At 40.6% G+C, this 16,154-nt stretch overlaps 1 protein-coding gene across 3 annotated transcripts in view; it reads left to right on the forward strand.

The window, feature by feature from the left end:
• LOC117048438 (phosphatidylinositol 3-kinase regulatory subunit gamma) overlaps nucleotides 1–16,154 on the forward strand; it is a 247,007-nt gene that overhangs the window by 200,087 nt on the left and 30,766 nt on the right. The window contains exon 1 of one of the 3 annotated variants that reach the window (XM_033152245.1): nucleotides 4,524–4,943. The exons of 1 other annotated variant lie outside the window; for it this stretch is intronic. In XM_033152245.1, coding sequence (XP_033008136.1) covers nucleotides 4,838–4,943 — 106 coding nt within the window. In that variant the 5' untranslated portion in view covers nucleotides 4,524–4,837. Of the gene's footprint in view, nucleotides 1–4,523; nucleotides 4,944–16,154 lie in introns of those variants that run through there. One more of the 3 variants, XM_033152244.1, reaches the window with a different exon arrangement.

Genomic DNA, 16,154 nt, shown 5'->3' on the forward strand with positions numbered 1-16,154 from the left:
GCAAGCTATATTGAACTCAGGGGGGCTTACTTTGGAGTAAAAAGACTTAGCATCTGGTTATGAGGAAGCACAACAATGTATTTTAAAGGTGTGTGTGTGAGAGAGAGAGAGACTGCAATTCTTGACTTTCTAAGAAATCATCCATCCCACTGAATGCAGTAAGTTTTACTTCTGAGTGAACATGACTAGGATCATGCTGACAGTCATTGGAGTAAATCTCAGTTCATATCATCTGGACCTGTATAATACAGTAGATATTTAAGACAGAGGCAGCTCACTTTTTGCCCTCCAGGTGTTGCCCCCCCCCAACTCTGTTGGCAATGGTCAGGTATAATGGGAATTGTTGTAGTCCAGCATCTGCAAGGCCACAGGTTTGCTATTCCTGATTTAGATGCAGTGAAAAGTACAATCTCTGCCCCCTTTTAATATTTGTTTCCCAGTTTCTGAAGGTTGTTCTTATTACCTTGCTATCTGTACAATTGACAGACGCTATTTCTCAGCTGTGGCCAGGCATCTCTTTAGATCTGACATTCATTCAAAATAAGTGATTAAATAGGAGCATGTTGTTATAAAGTGCCTTAAGAGTATCTGACTAGAACTGAACTCATTATTACTATTATTTGTAAAGTCACTCGAAATCTTTTGAGTTGTACGTTGAAGTGTTAAGTTCCAGCTCGCCTCCATCTCTCAAAACAGCTGGAAAGGGCACCGGGGTTACTGGGCTGAACGCCAAAACAAGGAAGCAAAGCGGGTGAGGGAGCAGAGCAGCGAACGTTGTGTGCAGTTTTATCCACGGTGCGTTTGAAATCATAGCTCTCCTTAATGCTGCGTGTTGCCTCTCAATTATTTTCGAATATTCTGTATGGGACGGCTAGAACTTGAGACATCTTCAGCCGACCCAGGAGGTGCCCAGATTTCATCGGTGGCATTCCTAATGCATCACTTGTGTCTATTGTTCATGTGAGTAGTAAAACACCATTTAGCGAAAGGAAGAAGCGGAGGGGGGGGGTGGAGTCTGATGGGGAAGAACGGAGGTGGGCACTGCAAGCTGTTTCATTCTCCACTCCAGCTCCCCCCTCCCTTTACCCTCTTTTCTTTGTCCCGCTTAGTAACTGGGGCTTCCAGCCAATCGCCATCCGGCCGGCTGGATTTCTTTCCTTCCTATTGGGTAGTTTTGCCGAGGGCCGTTCAGCCAATCCTTAAGCTCGATGCTTCCTCTCAGACAAAAGACAAGCAAAGCGGCTCTCGCAAACTGGGCTAACTAATCCGCGCTCTCCCCCCCCCCCCGCGCCACTTTCTACCCGCCTGCCGAGCTGGCGTGTATCCTGGCAGCAAGCCAGAGACGTAATATGCGGAGAAGAAAGGTATAAATGTATACATATATTTTACATTCGCAACAAATAACAGTGTTTCTGCAGCTATCCTAATCAAAGCACTCAGGACCTCTCATGCCACAAAGTTCAGAAAAATACCCTAGAGTCTGCCATTTATTTGTCTTGTCACTTTGTCACCTGCTTCAATAACTTGTCTTCATTTGCGGCAGGGTAAAGAAGCTCAGCCTTTGAATAAAATACGCAAACTCCTGTGCCCAAAAAACTCTAAACCAGTTACGGTAGTTCTGTCTTTGAAGACAGAGACATTGAAGAATATCCTAAAACTACTTCACCATTTTCACCTGTGCAAAACTTAAGCTGACTCATCGAGATAACATGGGTAGTTCCAAGCACAAAGCATGTTTTAACTAGGAAAGTGAATGTAATGGTCTTGTCCATACATTAAACCTCAGTTTGTAATTAAAAACAATAGTTGCTAGATGGAGAATATCCACAGATTACTAAAACAGTGGCTTCTCCACAGATGTGAAATCAGGGAATGATTGGCTTTGCTTCCCCAATATACCAGTATGTACACAACATGAACATGCAGCAATAAGGAATGTGTGCAGTCATCAGATATGGTAGTGTACAGTTTTTTCCAATATATCCCTAAGGACAACAAACACTGTTGTATGGCTAGGATATTTAATCACTAACATAATCGTGAATTACCATTCACATAAGTGGATGCTGCTTAAAACAAAGTTTTCTCTGAGAGTATTCATTGATTCCATATGTGCATAGTATATTACAAACACTTGGAACCAGATTATCTCCTAGACTATCCTGAATATTATGGGATAGATAACTCCTTCAATATGTTAAGGATTGTGTGAACACCAGTTTCTGTGAATAACCATCACACATGAACATGTTAGATTTTGAATACTGTAGTTAGGGAGGTGGGAGCAGAAATAGCACTGCAGCCTTGCATTTTACAATCAGTATTTGGCAAGGATGGGCAACAGACCCAGGTTGTTTCAGACTTCACACGTAAAACCTGATGCTAACTAGACAGGCTAAAATATAAATGTTAAAAGTATTAGATGAGCAGCTAATTCTACGGGAGTCATTGTCTAACATGTCCTGCCAACAAACTACACAACATGAATTTTACAATAACAGTTCCACCATCATAAAGTGCATATAAAATAACGTTGATTAAGCACTCTTCCAAATATTACATCACATCGAGGCACAAACACCGCATCACCCACAATCTGCCACTTACACAAATCTGGCTGCAGTCCTATGACTTCATACTTGGAGAAGTAAGCCCCTGTGACTGTAAGTAAACATGACCACAATTGGACTGCATGGTCACAAACTTTCAGACACTTGCCCATAATTAGCCACACCACATTATATGCACCATGCACATATGATTAAACACTTCCCATACACTCAGTCACAGATGTTGTAATATTCACCTGTAGAAATTTCACTGAGTTTAATAGAGTGACTGGAGCATATTGCTTCTTATGCATGTAACAAATATACACAACCAACCAGAATTAGATGTGCCTAGCCACTGCTATGCAGAAGGCACAGATAAACTGGGCTTGGTACAGTCTCTCTCTCTCTCTCTAACACACACACACACACCAGACTATTTTCAGGGTTCCCTCCCCCAGTACATGCAGCCCCCTACATTTTTGTTCCCTTTGCTTCCAGTAGCCAACCCAATTCATGCACATGTAGAAGAATTTGCTGTGCAGGACCAAGAATGCATGCACTGATTCCTTGCTTTCATTCAAATTAAGTTTTTATAATGTATTAGATACCAAAACAGTTATGACTCTTATATCAAGCTGGCCATTTCACATCCCCACAAGTTCAACCATCCTATATGTGCCCATTCACAGTTCTCCATAAACCAGATCATGTACACATGACTGGAGTCTCCACATCCCACCAAATTTGGAGTAATCCCATTGGAGACACTGGAACTGCTCTGTAGTTGATGGGCTGCTGATTATGGCTTCAATTATGTTCATGCACACTTAGCATATTATATGGCTGCACATCAGCACAGTGAAACACCATGCATACATTAAGTCAGACGGTGTCAGTTTCACACGCATCGCACATTAAAATATATAGTCCCTTCACACAACACAACCGCATTATCCACAAACGTTCACAGTCCCAGTGCAAGCAAATCCAAAGATGGACCATACCAACAAAAATGTAGGAAGTATGTGGTCAACGGTAACATACCGCTTACTCTCCTGTGCGTTAACCCATGTCAGTCAGCAAGTAAGCACATACTTTCTTGTGCATCGTCTCCTGTGTGCCGTTTGGGAGGGAAAGGGGGATATAGACGGGGCGGGGGGAGTCGATCCTATCTCTGAATAGTCTCTGATGCTGGCGATTTACCTCTGTGCACCGGGGTCTACATTCACAGGGTGCAGGCGAGCGATTGGGCGGCGGGGGGGGGGGGGCATCTATCGATATTTTGCTGCTCCAGCGGGAGGCTATCTCCCTCATATGGCTACGGTGCCCACCCCACCCTCTGCTACTTTCAGTATGTGTGTGGACTCTCAGAAGAGAGGTGAAGGTAAAGTTGGAAACAGAGTCTCCCCGGCTCCTGCCTTCGGTTTCTTCGCACGTCCAGGCTACGTAGGTGAAATACCCTTTCAGCGGAAGCATGAAAGGGTTAACCGAAGTGGGGGCGGGGTTCTCCCCCCCCCGCGCTCTGCCCCTCACCCACTTCTCTCTCCCCCCTCGGGTGGGTGGAGCTTCAACCCCGGCATAGAGGCGGTTGGCGGCGGTTGGGGCCTCCTCAGAGCCTCTTTAAAATGATTCCGAGTGGGGTTGGGAATAACCGAGCACCAGAAAGCGCGCGGGGGCCGACGCTGGGCTTGTGCGCGGCGGCAAGCGGGTCAGGAGCTGCTGCTGCCGCCTGCAGCAGTGAGCGCTGGGCTTCGAGGGGGGCAGCGGTGCTGCTGGATTGGCGGCGCTGGGCTCTGCCCTGAGGCGACACAGAGAAGGGAGACTTCCCCTTCACTGGCGCACACTCGCTTTGGGGGAAGAGCAGAAGGATTATTAATATTTTAATTTTTTTTTTTTAGAGAGAGAGCGACATTCAGTTTCCTCAAACTTTTCTTTTTAACCAACGCAAAACAAAAATCCTCCTTCTGCCTCCACGCACACGCTTTTTTGCATATTTTGACTAAGTGGCTTCTTTCCACCCTCAGTATCCCCGAAGCAAGGAGGGAATTAAAAAAAAAAAAAAAACATTTCTTTTGGTTCCTCTCGCTTCCTGAGAGGGGAGTGGTTTTCCTGAAGAGGAAGCCATCGAGTTATTCTTAAATAAAGTTTCTCTCCCACTCACCCCCTTTTTTGTACGTGCTATGGGCGGTTAAGCTTTATTTTGTGGTGTGCTGTTCTATTTATTTAAAAGAAAAGAAGCTCACAAAGAGGGATCCCAGAGATCGCCCATCTGCCTGTTTGTCACAATGTACAATACAGTGTGGGATATGGATCGCGATGACACGGACTGGAGGGAGGTGATGATGCCGTATTCAACTGAGCTGATATTTTATATCGAAATGGACCCACCAGGTAAGAAGCAACACCTACTTGGTTTAAAAAAAAAAAGTTTAATTGTGTTTAGGTTTACAATCGTAGTGGTTCTTAAGTGTCGGGCATCTGTATTAAAAGTTTATTGTTCTTCCCTCCAGTGGAACAGGCTTTGGTTCTTCTCTCGTTTTCTCTCCTGGAGAAGCAAAGAACTATACTTGGAGGGGTGTAAACTTTTGCTCTTACTGTGTTCCGCTGTGCCCATTAAGCAAGTCGTTTTTTGTAAGGCTCGTTTTTGTTAAGAATCGATAGCTACCTGCTATTAGGCTGCAGAATCCGGAACACACATTTTCCTTTCCCTTTCCTCCTATTGTAAATTCTTTGTACCGTGTATCTGTATTCATAATCTCACCTAAACCCATCTATGTAAAAATGTTATCTTCTCTCTGACACTAAATGTTTCGTTAATGTTTTTGGTCCTGGTGTTTTAAAACTGATTCTTTTAGCTTTTGATTCTATGTTGGCTTCTGTAAGAAAACTTGCAGCCTAGTCCTTAGCTTGTGTGCTCAGGAATAAAATTACACAATTTCATTTCAGCTTCCTATCATAATAAGCATGCATAGGATTGTAGCTTAAGTACTATGCATTATTTCCAGTGCTGAGAGGTATTGTCCCTACAGTACTTTGTTCTGGCGTAGGACTTCTTTTGTTTCTGGAGAGGAATTGGATGTGAGAAGAGCCAGAAGTTATGTGAATCAGAAAAGGAAGCTGGATTCATTTGACATCACTCCTAGTGAAATTATAGTGGTTGGTGTTTGAAATTGCTGCAGGCTTGTGATTCCTAAAACCGTGCTGGTGATGGTTTTAATAAGGAAAAAGCTACATTACATTTTGGTTAAATTTAATTCGAGATTGTTGTGAGATTTTTTTTTGTTTTTTTGTTTTTTAAATGAATTTAGGTAAAATACACTCCCTTCCATTACTTCAGAGTTCTGGTTGTATGCAGATATGTGATTCTTTGTGACCTAATGTGTTTAGGCAGTGCCAGCTGAATCATAGAAGTAAAAGTAACCTCAGAAATAATCCAGTTTAGCCAGATACAATAGCATGATTTCTTGGACTTTATCCACACCAATAATGCTCATTCATGCTTCTCTTAAATCTCCGGAGTGTTCCATAACTTTTTAAGAAAAATTATCCAAGATTCTTGTCACATTTGAAATACTAACAAATTTATTATAGCATAAACTTTCATGGACTCAAGCATACTTTGTCAGCTTGAGCTCACAAAAGTTTATGCCATAATAAATCTGTTAGTAAAGTGCCACAAGATTATTTTGCAATATGGCTACTCCTCTGGAAATTCTTCAGAAAACTTATTGCTGAATGCATATTGATATTAGCAGCTTCAAACATCAACCTGAAGTCTGTGAAACTGCAGCTTAAATACTTTTTTAAAAAGTTCAGTCCTTTCTCTTGGTGCATGTAGCAACCATTCTCTATTTCCTTTATGATAGCAGTTTTCAATAATCCATAGAACTATCTTATTTCCTCTTAGGCTGCAATCCTCTACTCACTTACCTGGAAGTAAATTACATTGAACTCAATAGGATTTACTCCCAAGTAGGGGTAGTATTGAGCTTTATAATCTCTAAGCAAAACATGTCCAGTTTTTTTTAGTACCCCCTATGTTGTCATGACCTTCTAATGGCCATCATATTTGGTTTCTGAATTGCTGAAGCATAAGTTAAATTAAAAGTTGGTAATGAAAACTGTGAACATTTCCTGTGAGGAAGACTGAAACCTGATCAGGGCTATATGTTATGTGCACAACAGAGAAAAAAGTAAATTATGTACTTTGAATAAACTATGCAAATGAAGCAAACTGGTATAGGTCTACATTGCATAGTTGTGAACCCAACACTAAAGGGCTTTCAAGGATTCATAATGTTTGCTAAAGAGAGAGAACATAGAAGCTGGGAATGGAGGGTGACATTAAAATTAGTAATAAGTTGATAATAGGAATTGGATAAGACTAATAATACAGTAGTTATAAGGAGGGGAGCATATGCAAAGCATTAGACCTCTCATATCCATTCAGATTTCTGATGCTTCATCAGACAGTTAAACTTTTTATCAACCACCATGAGGGCTGGGAACTTGATCCAGTGTAAAAAAAATTAAAACTGACCTTCTCTGTGGATCTGATGTATGTATAAAATAGCATGCAGTCCTTAATATAGTTATTTTATGATTTGGTTAGATAGCTGTAATAAATAAATAAATCATCATGTGTGCATATCTATCTCATTTTAAGCTATTTAACTTGTAGAATATATTTTAAATGCTATTTTTCTTACACATTTCTGTTGTCAGTATCTGTTTAGGTATATCTGTTCCATGTAGCCTTTTAAATTTTGAGTTGTTTTTGGATTGTATGCAGGAGAATGCTGCAGTAGATACTGGCCATCCTATTATCCTATTCCAATACATCGAAGTACATTAGATACATTTATCACAGAACATTTGTGAGACCCCAGAATTTCCCATTCTTGTACATTCTGTTCCACAGTTTTTCCAGAAAAGTGCTTGTAGGGTTATGTTGGAATGCTTTCTCTAAGACTTCAAGTATGTCTCTTGACCCAACCAGGAACTCTACACCCTGTATTTGAAAACCATTGGCGTTCACTCAATTTTTGGAGAGACTTTCCTAGGTAGTATAGTGCAGGCAAATTCATGAATATGGAAGGAAGACCTTCATTACTCTTTTCTCACCACAAACTTTCAGAGTGTTTAGATGTGAGAGAGATATCAGAAGTAAGTGTAAGGAAAGAAAAACAGTTCAGAAGTGATAAGTGTGGTTATTGCTTAAAATTGAATTTTCATATGTAAAGAATGCCAATGCAATAAATCTTGTCTAATTTAATATCCAAACTAGATTATCATTGTTTTATTTTCACCAAAATGTTTATTATAATAGTTGTCATTATTGAGTTCCTTTACAGAACAACCATGTTAATGCAGTATAGCACTGAATTGATGCAGGCCTCCTAATAGCTGTTTCCAGGATTTTGTTTGAATATCTTTTGGGGTGTATGAGTAACCTACTACATCTAGTGTTGATCAAGTATCTCCATTCACTTCAGTAGCCAGCTGCTAGCATAAATGATTTGAGAATAATAGTCTAGATTGCTGCTAGTTTACTAAATCATAGTTTTGTAGTGTAATTTATGGGTGTCAGTCTTAGTCTTCAGTTGTCTAAATATTTCATATTGATGAATTAAATGCGTAGTTGGCTTGGCAGGTGGGTGAAATCTGCATGTCTTCCTCATGAGGAACTTGGATCTGGAAGTAACGATATTAAGCAGTGGGCAAGCATTGGATATTTAGTGGAATAGGTTTGTTTTTCTTATGATGGTCAAAAGCCAGACTTCTACAATATGCTTTTTAAATTATTAAATATATATAGCTAATCTTACAATGAAAATAAAAAATAGAATGGGAAGATAATTTTTACCCCATTATGACTCATTTAGACATACCATAATTAAAAATTGTATATGGGTACTTTACCAATGATCTCTTACACTTATCAGAGTACCGTATATTTAAATAGAGGTACATACCATGGTTTCTCTGGAAAGCTCGTGTACATACTGAGGGCTCTCTCTCTCTCTCTGTATATATATATATATATATATAGGAGCATAGGAAGCTGCTTTATATCAAGTAAGGCCACTGGTCAGTCTAGCTCAGAATTGTCTACCAGTGACTGGCAACAGCTCTCCAGGGTTTCAGTCCGGAGGCTTTCCTAGCCTTGTCTGGAGATGCCAGGTTTAAACCTGGGACCTTTTGATGCAAAGTGTGTGTTCTGAAGTACAGTCCTCATGTATGATAAAGGGAAGCTACCTAAATTGTCAAGAATATCTCCTATTGCTTTGCTAGCATTTAATAAGAGATCACTGGCATAATGTATCAGCATTATTAATGTGGTCTGGGGCAGTGCACATTAGTTGAGTGAGTAGATTACATCATCTCCAGTGGCAGTGAAGCACAGTTGTGGAATGTTCAATAGCTTAGAAACCTATTACCAATTATATGTGAGAATGTATAAATAGGCAAGTTGATCTGCAAATTTTTAGATCATGTTTTCTCCTAAGTTTAAAACACTTGCCAAGAACTCATTAATAACAATTTAAAAACTGTTAATGGCAACAGTTTTCAGCATTTTTGTCTAGGGAGAGCTTTTGTGTTGCTTAGGAGTGCTAGAAAATTATTTTATGGACTACATTGCCCTAGCTGTTCAGCCTTAGCAGAAAATTAACTTCTAGCCAAAGTGTAAGTTTTTATATGTGTGTCTTGTGCTGATTTCAAGTTGTTGAAGCAAATTCTTTAAAGATGCAGTAGAAATAGACTGTGTAAATTCAGAAATACATTAGTGACAGAACTTTATGAATATGAAACTTTATATTACCTTTTCAATCAATTATTGAAGGAATGCAAAAGTGTATCTTCACAAGGTGAAAAAAATAGTCATGTAGGTTGGATTGTCCCGAAATCCATCATAATTATTGAATACTTATTAATTGGATGTTAGTCAATTAGATTGATATTTATTCAAAATAACATTGTTGAAGTTGACTTTTTTCTCCTTTAAATTTACAGTGCTTCAGTGGTATAAGCTGCAAAGCAATAGTCTGTATTCTCAAACACAAACACCCTTAATTTGCAATTAGTTGTCAAGTAAGCTCACTTGACAGTGTTATTCCAAAGTGGAGAGGAGCAGGTTTGTAAATTCTTGAAAATATTGTTAATGTTTAGCTTTTAAAAATATGATTCTGCAACATCTGAGACTTTGTGAACATTCCCAGTGAGCTATTGCTTTTAACATGAAGTGCTGCAGTAACAAACTTTGCATTAATGGATTATATTATGTTGAATCTGATTTTGGAATGGGTCCTTCTAAAGTACATTGATATCAGTTCCTTTTTGACTATCCATTGAATTATACGACTTGCACTTTTTCTTGACTGGCAAGGATTTGAAAAAATGTGTGCTTTCCTTGTCTTCATTTCTGTAGGGTGTTGCCTGCTTAAAGTATTTCCAACATGCAAATGATAATTTTTGTTGTTGGAAATCTTACGCAAAGGGGAAGGGCTGTAGTTCAGTGGTAGAGCATCTGCTTTGCATGCAAAAGGTTCCAGGTTTAATCTCCAGAATCTCTGCGTAGGGCTGGAAGATACCGTTATGTGAAACCCTGAAGAGCCACTGCTAGTCAGTGTAGAGAATACTGATCTTGATAGACCATTGGTCTCACTCATCGTAACTCAGTTACCTGTGTTCTAATGTATAAAAATTAAATGGTCACACACTAAACCACACTTGGTCACAGCTTCTGAGTGTATGCATACTGCAAGGGTACCCAGTATAAAAGATACATATTGAATTGTCTCATAACCATTTGTATATATGTGTGCTTATGCATGTGCCATGTACACCAATGTTATTACAGAGCAATCCAGGCATCTCTACTGCCGAGGACCTCTCCTTGTCCCCTTCAATGGGTCATTTTCCCTCTTACTAGCGAAGTGTTTATCCAAGGACTAAATGGGGAGCAGTTTACATGGATTTGTAAGTAAGCAAGTGACACAAAAATAACCACAAGGAGAAAAAGAAGCACAAAAAAGTGCAGGCACATAGGCAGCTTTCGTGCACTAATATAGATTATCCAGTGTCCCCGAAGACATAACATAAAAAGCCACCCGCCCCCCTTCTTAAGATGTTTGCAGCAGAGGGGCATCTACTCTGGGGCATCGGAGACTTAAGAAGTGACACAAGAGTGCAGGAATGGGCAACTTGTTCACAAGATCAAGAGAATTTTTTTAGAGGTGCCATAGGTAGGATTTTCTTCATTCTTATGAGTCGTATCATATTGGTAAGGAAAAAGGAACTCTTTTCTCAGACAGGCTGTGATCCTGTAAGGTCTGTTGCCTTCTTGTTGCACCCGTCTCCCCCATATGCCTAGCATAAGGTGTCTGAATTATTTTGCTCATTATTTTTCTCTTGTCAACAAGTGCTTCTCACATGGGTCATTTTGTTAGATTTTTTTTTCTTTGCTACTTTCAGGCCGTAGTATAAGAGGATTTCCTTAGATGAGGAGCTATGACTTAGGTACTGTTGAGACTTGCAAGCGCATCTCTAGCCCCTCCTGGAGCCATTGCCCATATGTAAGTGATAAGTCTGAATGTAGGGCTTTTCCATTGAGCATCCTAATGACTGGGGAGTGCAAATGCAGGGGGGGTTGCTTTTGAATATTCTCAAATGCCATAGAAATAGTTCTGTGTGCCACATCTGGTCCATGGACTACTAATAGATCATCTAGAGGCCATCTGATTAAAGCTGGAAGCAGAGGAAATATGTGATTTGTCGATTAGAACTTAGAGGGTTCTGCTCTGGAATCCCTTGGGTTAGACTTGACAACTTTCCTATTCTGTTTGTACTTGATGCTATGAGTTGTAGGAGGAATAGTTGAGTCTTAGCTGTTTTATCTCTTTAATACTGAAAATAAGAGTGCTAGGATATATTTATATTGTGGAAGGAACTGTCGAATGCTGAAGAAAACAACAGACTTCAGAACTTAAAATGCCGTGGGCTCCTTAACAAAACTTAATTCGAGTCATGAAGGCCTATCAGTACTGGTACTTCATCTTTCCTTTCTGTTGGGATTTAAGAGGGTAAAGTGGGGAGTGTCTGCACATTTCACCAGAACCCCTCTGATACAGCAGAAATGAATGGAGGGGTCACTAAGTACTTTGTACCTCTCAAATCAGGGATGCTATAGGACACCCTATCTGATGCTGCTTTAAAATTATGCACATGCTGGGATAGAAATTGCAGTAACATCTCTGTGCTGCATTGCGGGCCTCCTGGCTCAGTTGCACATCAGCAGAAAAGTTCATATGGATCAGTTGCACATCAGTGTGCCGTTGCTCTTAAAATGGATATGTATTTCTGCACTTTTATAACTTGGCCTAAGTGAATTTTTTTTTTTACTAAGTTCTCAACTGCTTGTTCTTTAAAAGTTAGCAATGGTATATTCCATTTGATATGTGATAAACTAATGTGCTTGATAGTTCCACTTCCTTATCTTTGATGTTTCAAATGGCAGAATCAAAGCTGGTACATTGTACTTTTCAGGCTTCAGCTCATAGTAATGTAATAGCTATGTGTATTCTGTTTGTTAAATAGAACATTCATAAGTGCATGTGTTTTCGAAAAAAATAATGTTGTTGCAGTAAGAACCTCTTCACATATTTACTTAAAACAGTCTTCACAAGCCTGGTGCCCTCCATGGCAGTGCTGACTGGAGCTAATGGGACTTACAGTCCAAAACATCCAGAGAGCACCTGGTTAGTGGAGTCTGACTTAAAATGTTTTGCGTTGCCTCACTGTACCTTGCTATCAATTAAGCTTTTACAAAGCTTACAGCATGGATGGAGAACTTGTTTCAGCCTGAGGGCCAGATTTGACCCTGCCCAAATTTCATAGGTCTGCATTCCAACCTCCAAAAGAAAAAAAGAAAAGTATCTACGGTACCTCTTTTCTCTTCCTCCATTGCCAAACATACTGCACAAGGCATGCAACACACAGTATTCCGTACGTACCAAACAGACACTCAGCCACATAGACACACAGGCAGGGTGTGTGCACATACATACTCAGCATTTCCAACCCTCACTCCTCTCCATTGCTAGGGTGAAGGTGACTGGAAAGCTCTCCCCTTTTCTTTCCTTTAAAGAGGATCTTTAAAGCAAAGGCATCTTATCTCCCAATTATAGCATTAAATAGCAGTGCTAAGATGGGTCGGGCAATGGAAAATGCTGCCTTTTATTTACCTGTATAAGGAGGAGGCAGAAAGCTTATTTCTGATCTTAGTGCTATTGTGCTTAATGCCAAGATCAGACATAGATAGATCCCTCTAACTGCTTTTTAAGGGTTAAGGGTTTTTAAGGTTAAGCCCTACATTATCTGATCTTATTATTAGATTCTAATCAGAATTGAGTACAGGGGTCGCCAAACTTTTTGGGCCCATGAGCAGATTTGTAAATCAGATAAACTGTTGTTGGCACCACATGTGAAGGAAGTTGAAGGAAGCAGTGGTGCATCCGCTCTTAAAGAAAACGTCAGATCCTTTGAAGGTAAAGGTAAAGGGACCCCTGACCGTTAGGTCCAGTCATGGACGACTCTGGGGTTGCGGCGCTCATCTCACTTTATTGGCCAAGGGAGCTGGCGTACAGCTTCCAGGTCATGTAGCCACCATGACTAAGCCGCTTCTGGCGAACCAGAGCAGCGCACGGAAACACCATTTACCTTCCCACTGGAGCAGTACCTATTTATCTACTTGCACTTTGTGCTTTCAAACTGCAAGGCTGGCAGGAGCAGGGACCAAACAACAGGAGCTCACCCCGTTGCAGGGATTCAAACTGCTGACCTGACTGGCAAGCCCTAGGCTCTGTGGCTTAGACCACAGTGCCCCCCACATCCCTATTATTACTATTATTATTATTATTATTAGATCCTTTAGATCTATCCTATTACCAATATGCTGATGACACCCAGCTTTATCTGTTGATGGGCGGCCATCCTGACTTGGCCCTGGACACACCAGATGCTTGGAAGCTGTGGCTGGATGGCTGCGTGGGAGCCAGTTGAAGTTAAATCCTTCGAAGACAGAGGTCCTCTGGCTGGGTCGGGACGACATGGGGTTGGGGGGCCAACTCCCACCTCTTGCGGGGGCTCAATTAGTGCCAGTGCCTTCTGTCAAGAGTTTGGGTGTAACCTTCAACGCCTCCCTCTCTATGGAGGTGTAGGTTGCAGCTACAGCAAAAGCAGCATTTTTCCATCTCTGCCGTATTAAGCAGCTGTTCCCTTACCTTTCTTGCCCTGATCTGGCCACAGTGATCCATGCGATGGTCACCTCCAGGCTTGATTACTATAATTCACTCTACACAGGGCTGCCTTTGAAGCTGACTCAGAAACTCCAGCGGGTGCAGAATGCTGCGGCGAGACTCCTTACAGGGTCCTCACCTCGGGATCACATTCATCCTGTGCTTTACCAGCTGCACTGGCTCCCAGTGTAGTACAGGGTCAGGTTCAAGGTGCTGGTTTTGACCTTTAAAGCTCTATGCGGCCTAGGATCCTTGTACCTACGGGACCGCCTCTCCTGGTATGCATTGTGGAGGACCTTAAGGTCCATAAATAACAACACTTTGGAAGTCCTGAGCCCCAAGGAGGTTAGATTGGCCTCAACCAGGACCAGGGCCTTTTCAGCTCTGGCTCTGGCCCCGGCCTGGTGGAACGCCCTACCGCAGAAGATAAGGGCCCTGTGGGATTTGGGCTAGACTCAGTCTGACCCCCCTCTTTTTTTAATGGAACCCCTTATATGGGATTTCGTATATAAATCTACCCTCGGCTCTTTTTGCTGGCCCATGTAGCACCAGCATGGATAGTTTGGCCCTGGTGAATATTTGACGTTTTCTCCCCTTATGATGTTGATTTATGGGTTACTACTAAAATGAGGCTGCATTTTAAGCTGCATTTTAAACTGTATTTTAACCTATATTTTAATCAATTGTTTGTTTGTTTGTTTGAATGTTTTTACTGTATTTTATATTTGGTGTTAGCTGCCCTGAGCCCAGTCTTGGCCGGGGAGGGTGGGGTCTGTATGTATGTATGTATGTATGTATGTATAAATAAATGAATAAATAAATAAATAAATAAATGTTATTATTATTATGTGTCACAACTGGTGTAGCAACCCTAAAATTTGTCCTGTACCACAGTTAAGCCTAGGGGGAAAGCATTCCATTGTTTTATTTGAAGCCTAATTTCAGTTGGGGGATGGGGCCCTGTGAGCATCAAAGAAAGCCTCCATGGGCACTGTGTATCTATGAGCATCCATATTGGAGACCCATGATATAATAGATGTGCCAGTTGAGCCATTAGTCATAGTAAGGTGACTAATTACATGGAATGATTGGCAAGTGGGTGGGGCTCACTCAGACAGGCCTGGTTGGTCAGATTAAGATAAAAAATATATTTTCTAGAAGTAGCAAAACAAAGTAAACAGAACATGAGAATGAGTAGAGAATATCTACAAAAAAACCTTCCATTATACCTCATCTTGCTAAGTCGCTGAAAATCCCTTTTCTGAAGACTAATAAAGAAGTGCCTATACATATTGATAGAGAGTGCATTCCATAGTCAGAGGTTACAGATTTAGGTTACAATTTAGGACCCAAAATGAATATATGTACACTTATGTTTGTAGTATCTCTTCAGCCATCTGCATGTAGCAGAGAATTGTGTGTGTGTGTTTGGTGAGATAGGTATGTTTAGCTATTTTAGTGGTGCTTCTGATCTTTAATATAAGTTTCTTAACTGAGTGAAATTAACCATTTGTGACACATTCATAACAAATAACAGGTATACCTGCATTAAGGCAGCCAGTCATCTTTGGTACTTTACATGTGGTAAAGCTTTAAATGAAAATGAGAAGTAGCAGGTTATGGCAAAGGTCTGTGGTGAGTTAAGTGGTCTTATGTTGGAAACAGTCTACTGACTTCATCTGCATAAAAAGTTAAACTGAACCTACAGTAGTTGTGAGTTTTATTTGGGGACATATAAATATATTAGGTAAGGGGTTGCCAATGTAGTGCCCACCACTAAGGCCTCCATTGGCACCCATGGACAGGGCACCAGACTTTGAGCTTTCATTAAAAAAAAAAGCAAGTCTCTAGCCCTCTAGAAAGAAAGCTATGAAGCAAAATGTGGAGGTACCTTTCCAAGTATTTGCTAAATACTTGCCCCCATACCTTTACATACACACCTCAAACCAGCAGTGACTGTAGTGTTATAGCAGGCCCCATTCATATGTGTAGACTTCAGAAGGTTAAACTTGTTTAAATAGGCTTATATTTTTTTCAGAAAAGCGATAAGTTTTGAGAACTATACAGTTTCCCATGTCCTTGGCCCATTCTATCATAAAGATCTCCAAGATATTATTGTATTACTGTGATGTTTGTATACATATTTTATAACTGATGTTGGCCAAACCATTACTTTGAGGTTTCATTTTTGGATGGTAGCACAGCTTGCTTGGTATATGCAAACTTAAAGGAGGAAGAGTTACCGGTACATTTTGTTAGAGGGAAAATAAGAGAAACTAACAAGGACTGTAAATATACAATAAAT

The sequence above is a fragment of the Lacerta agilis genome, chromosome 6, assembly GCF_009819535.1.
Source record: "Lacerta agilis isolate rLacAgi1 chromosome 6, rLacAgi1.pri, whole genome shotgun sequence".
NCBI classification, from domain to species: Eukaryota; Metazoa; Chordata; class Lepidosauria; order Squamata; family Lacertidae; genus Lacerta; species Lacerta agilis.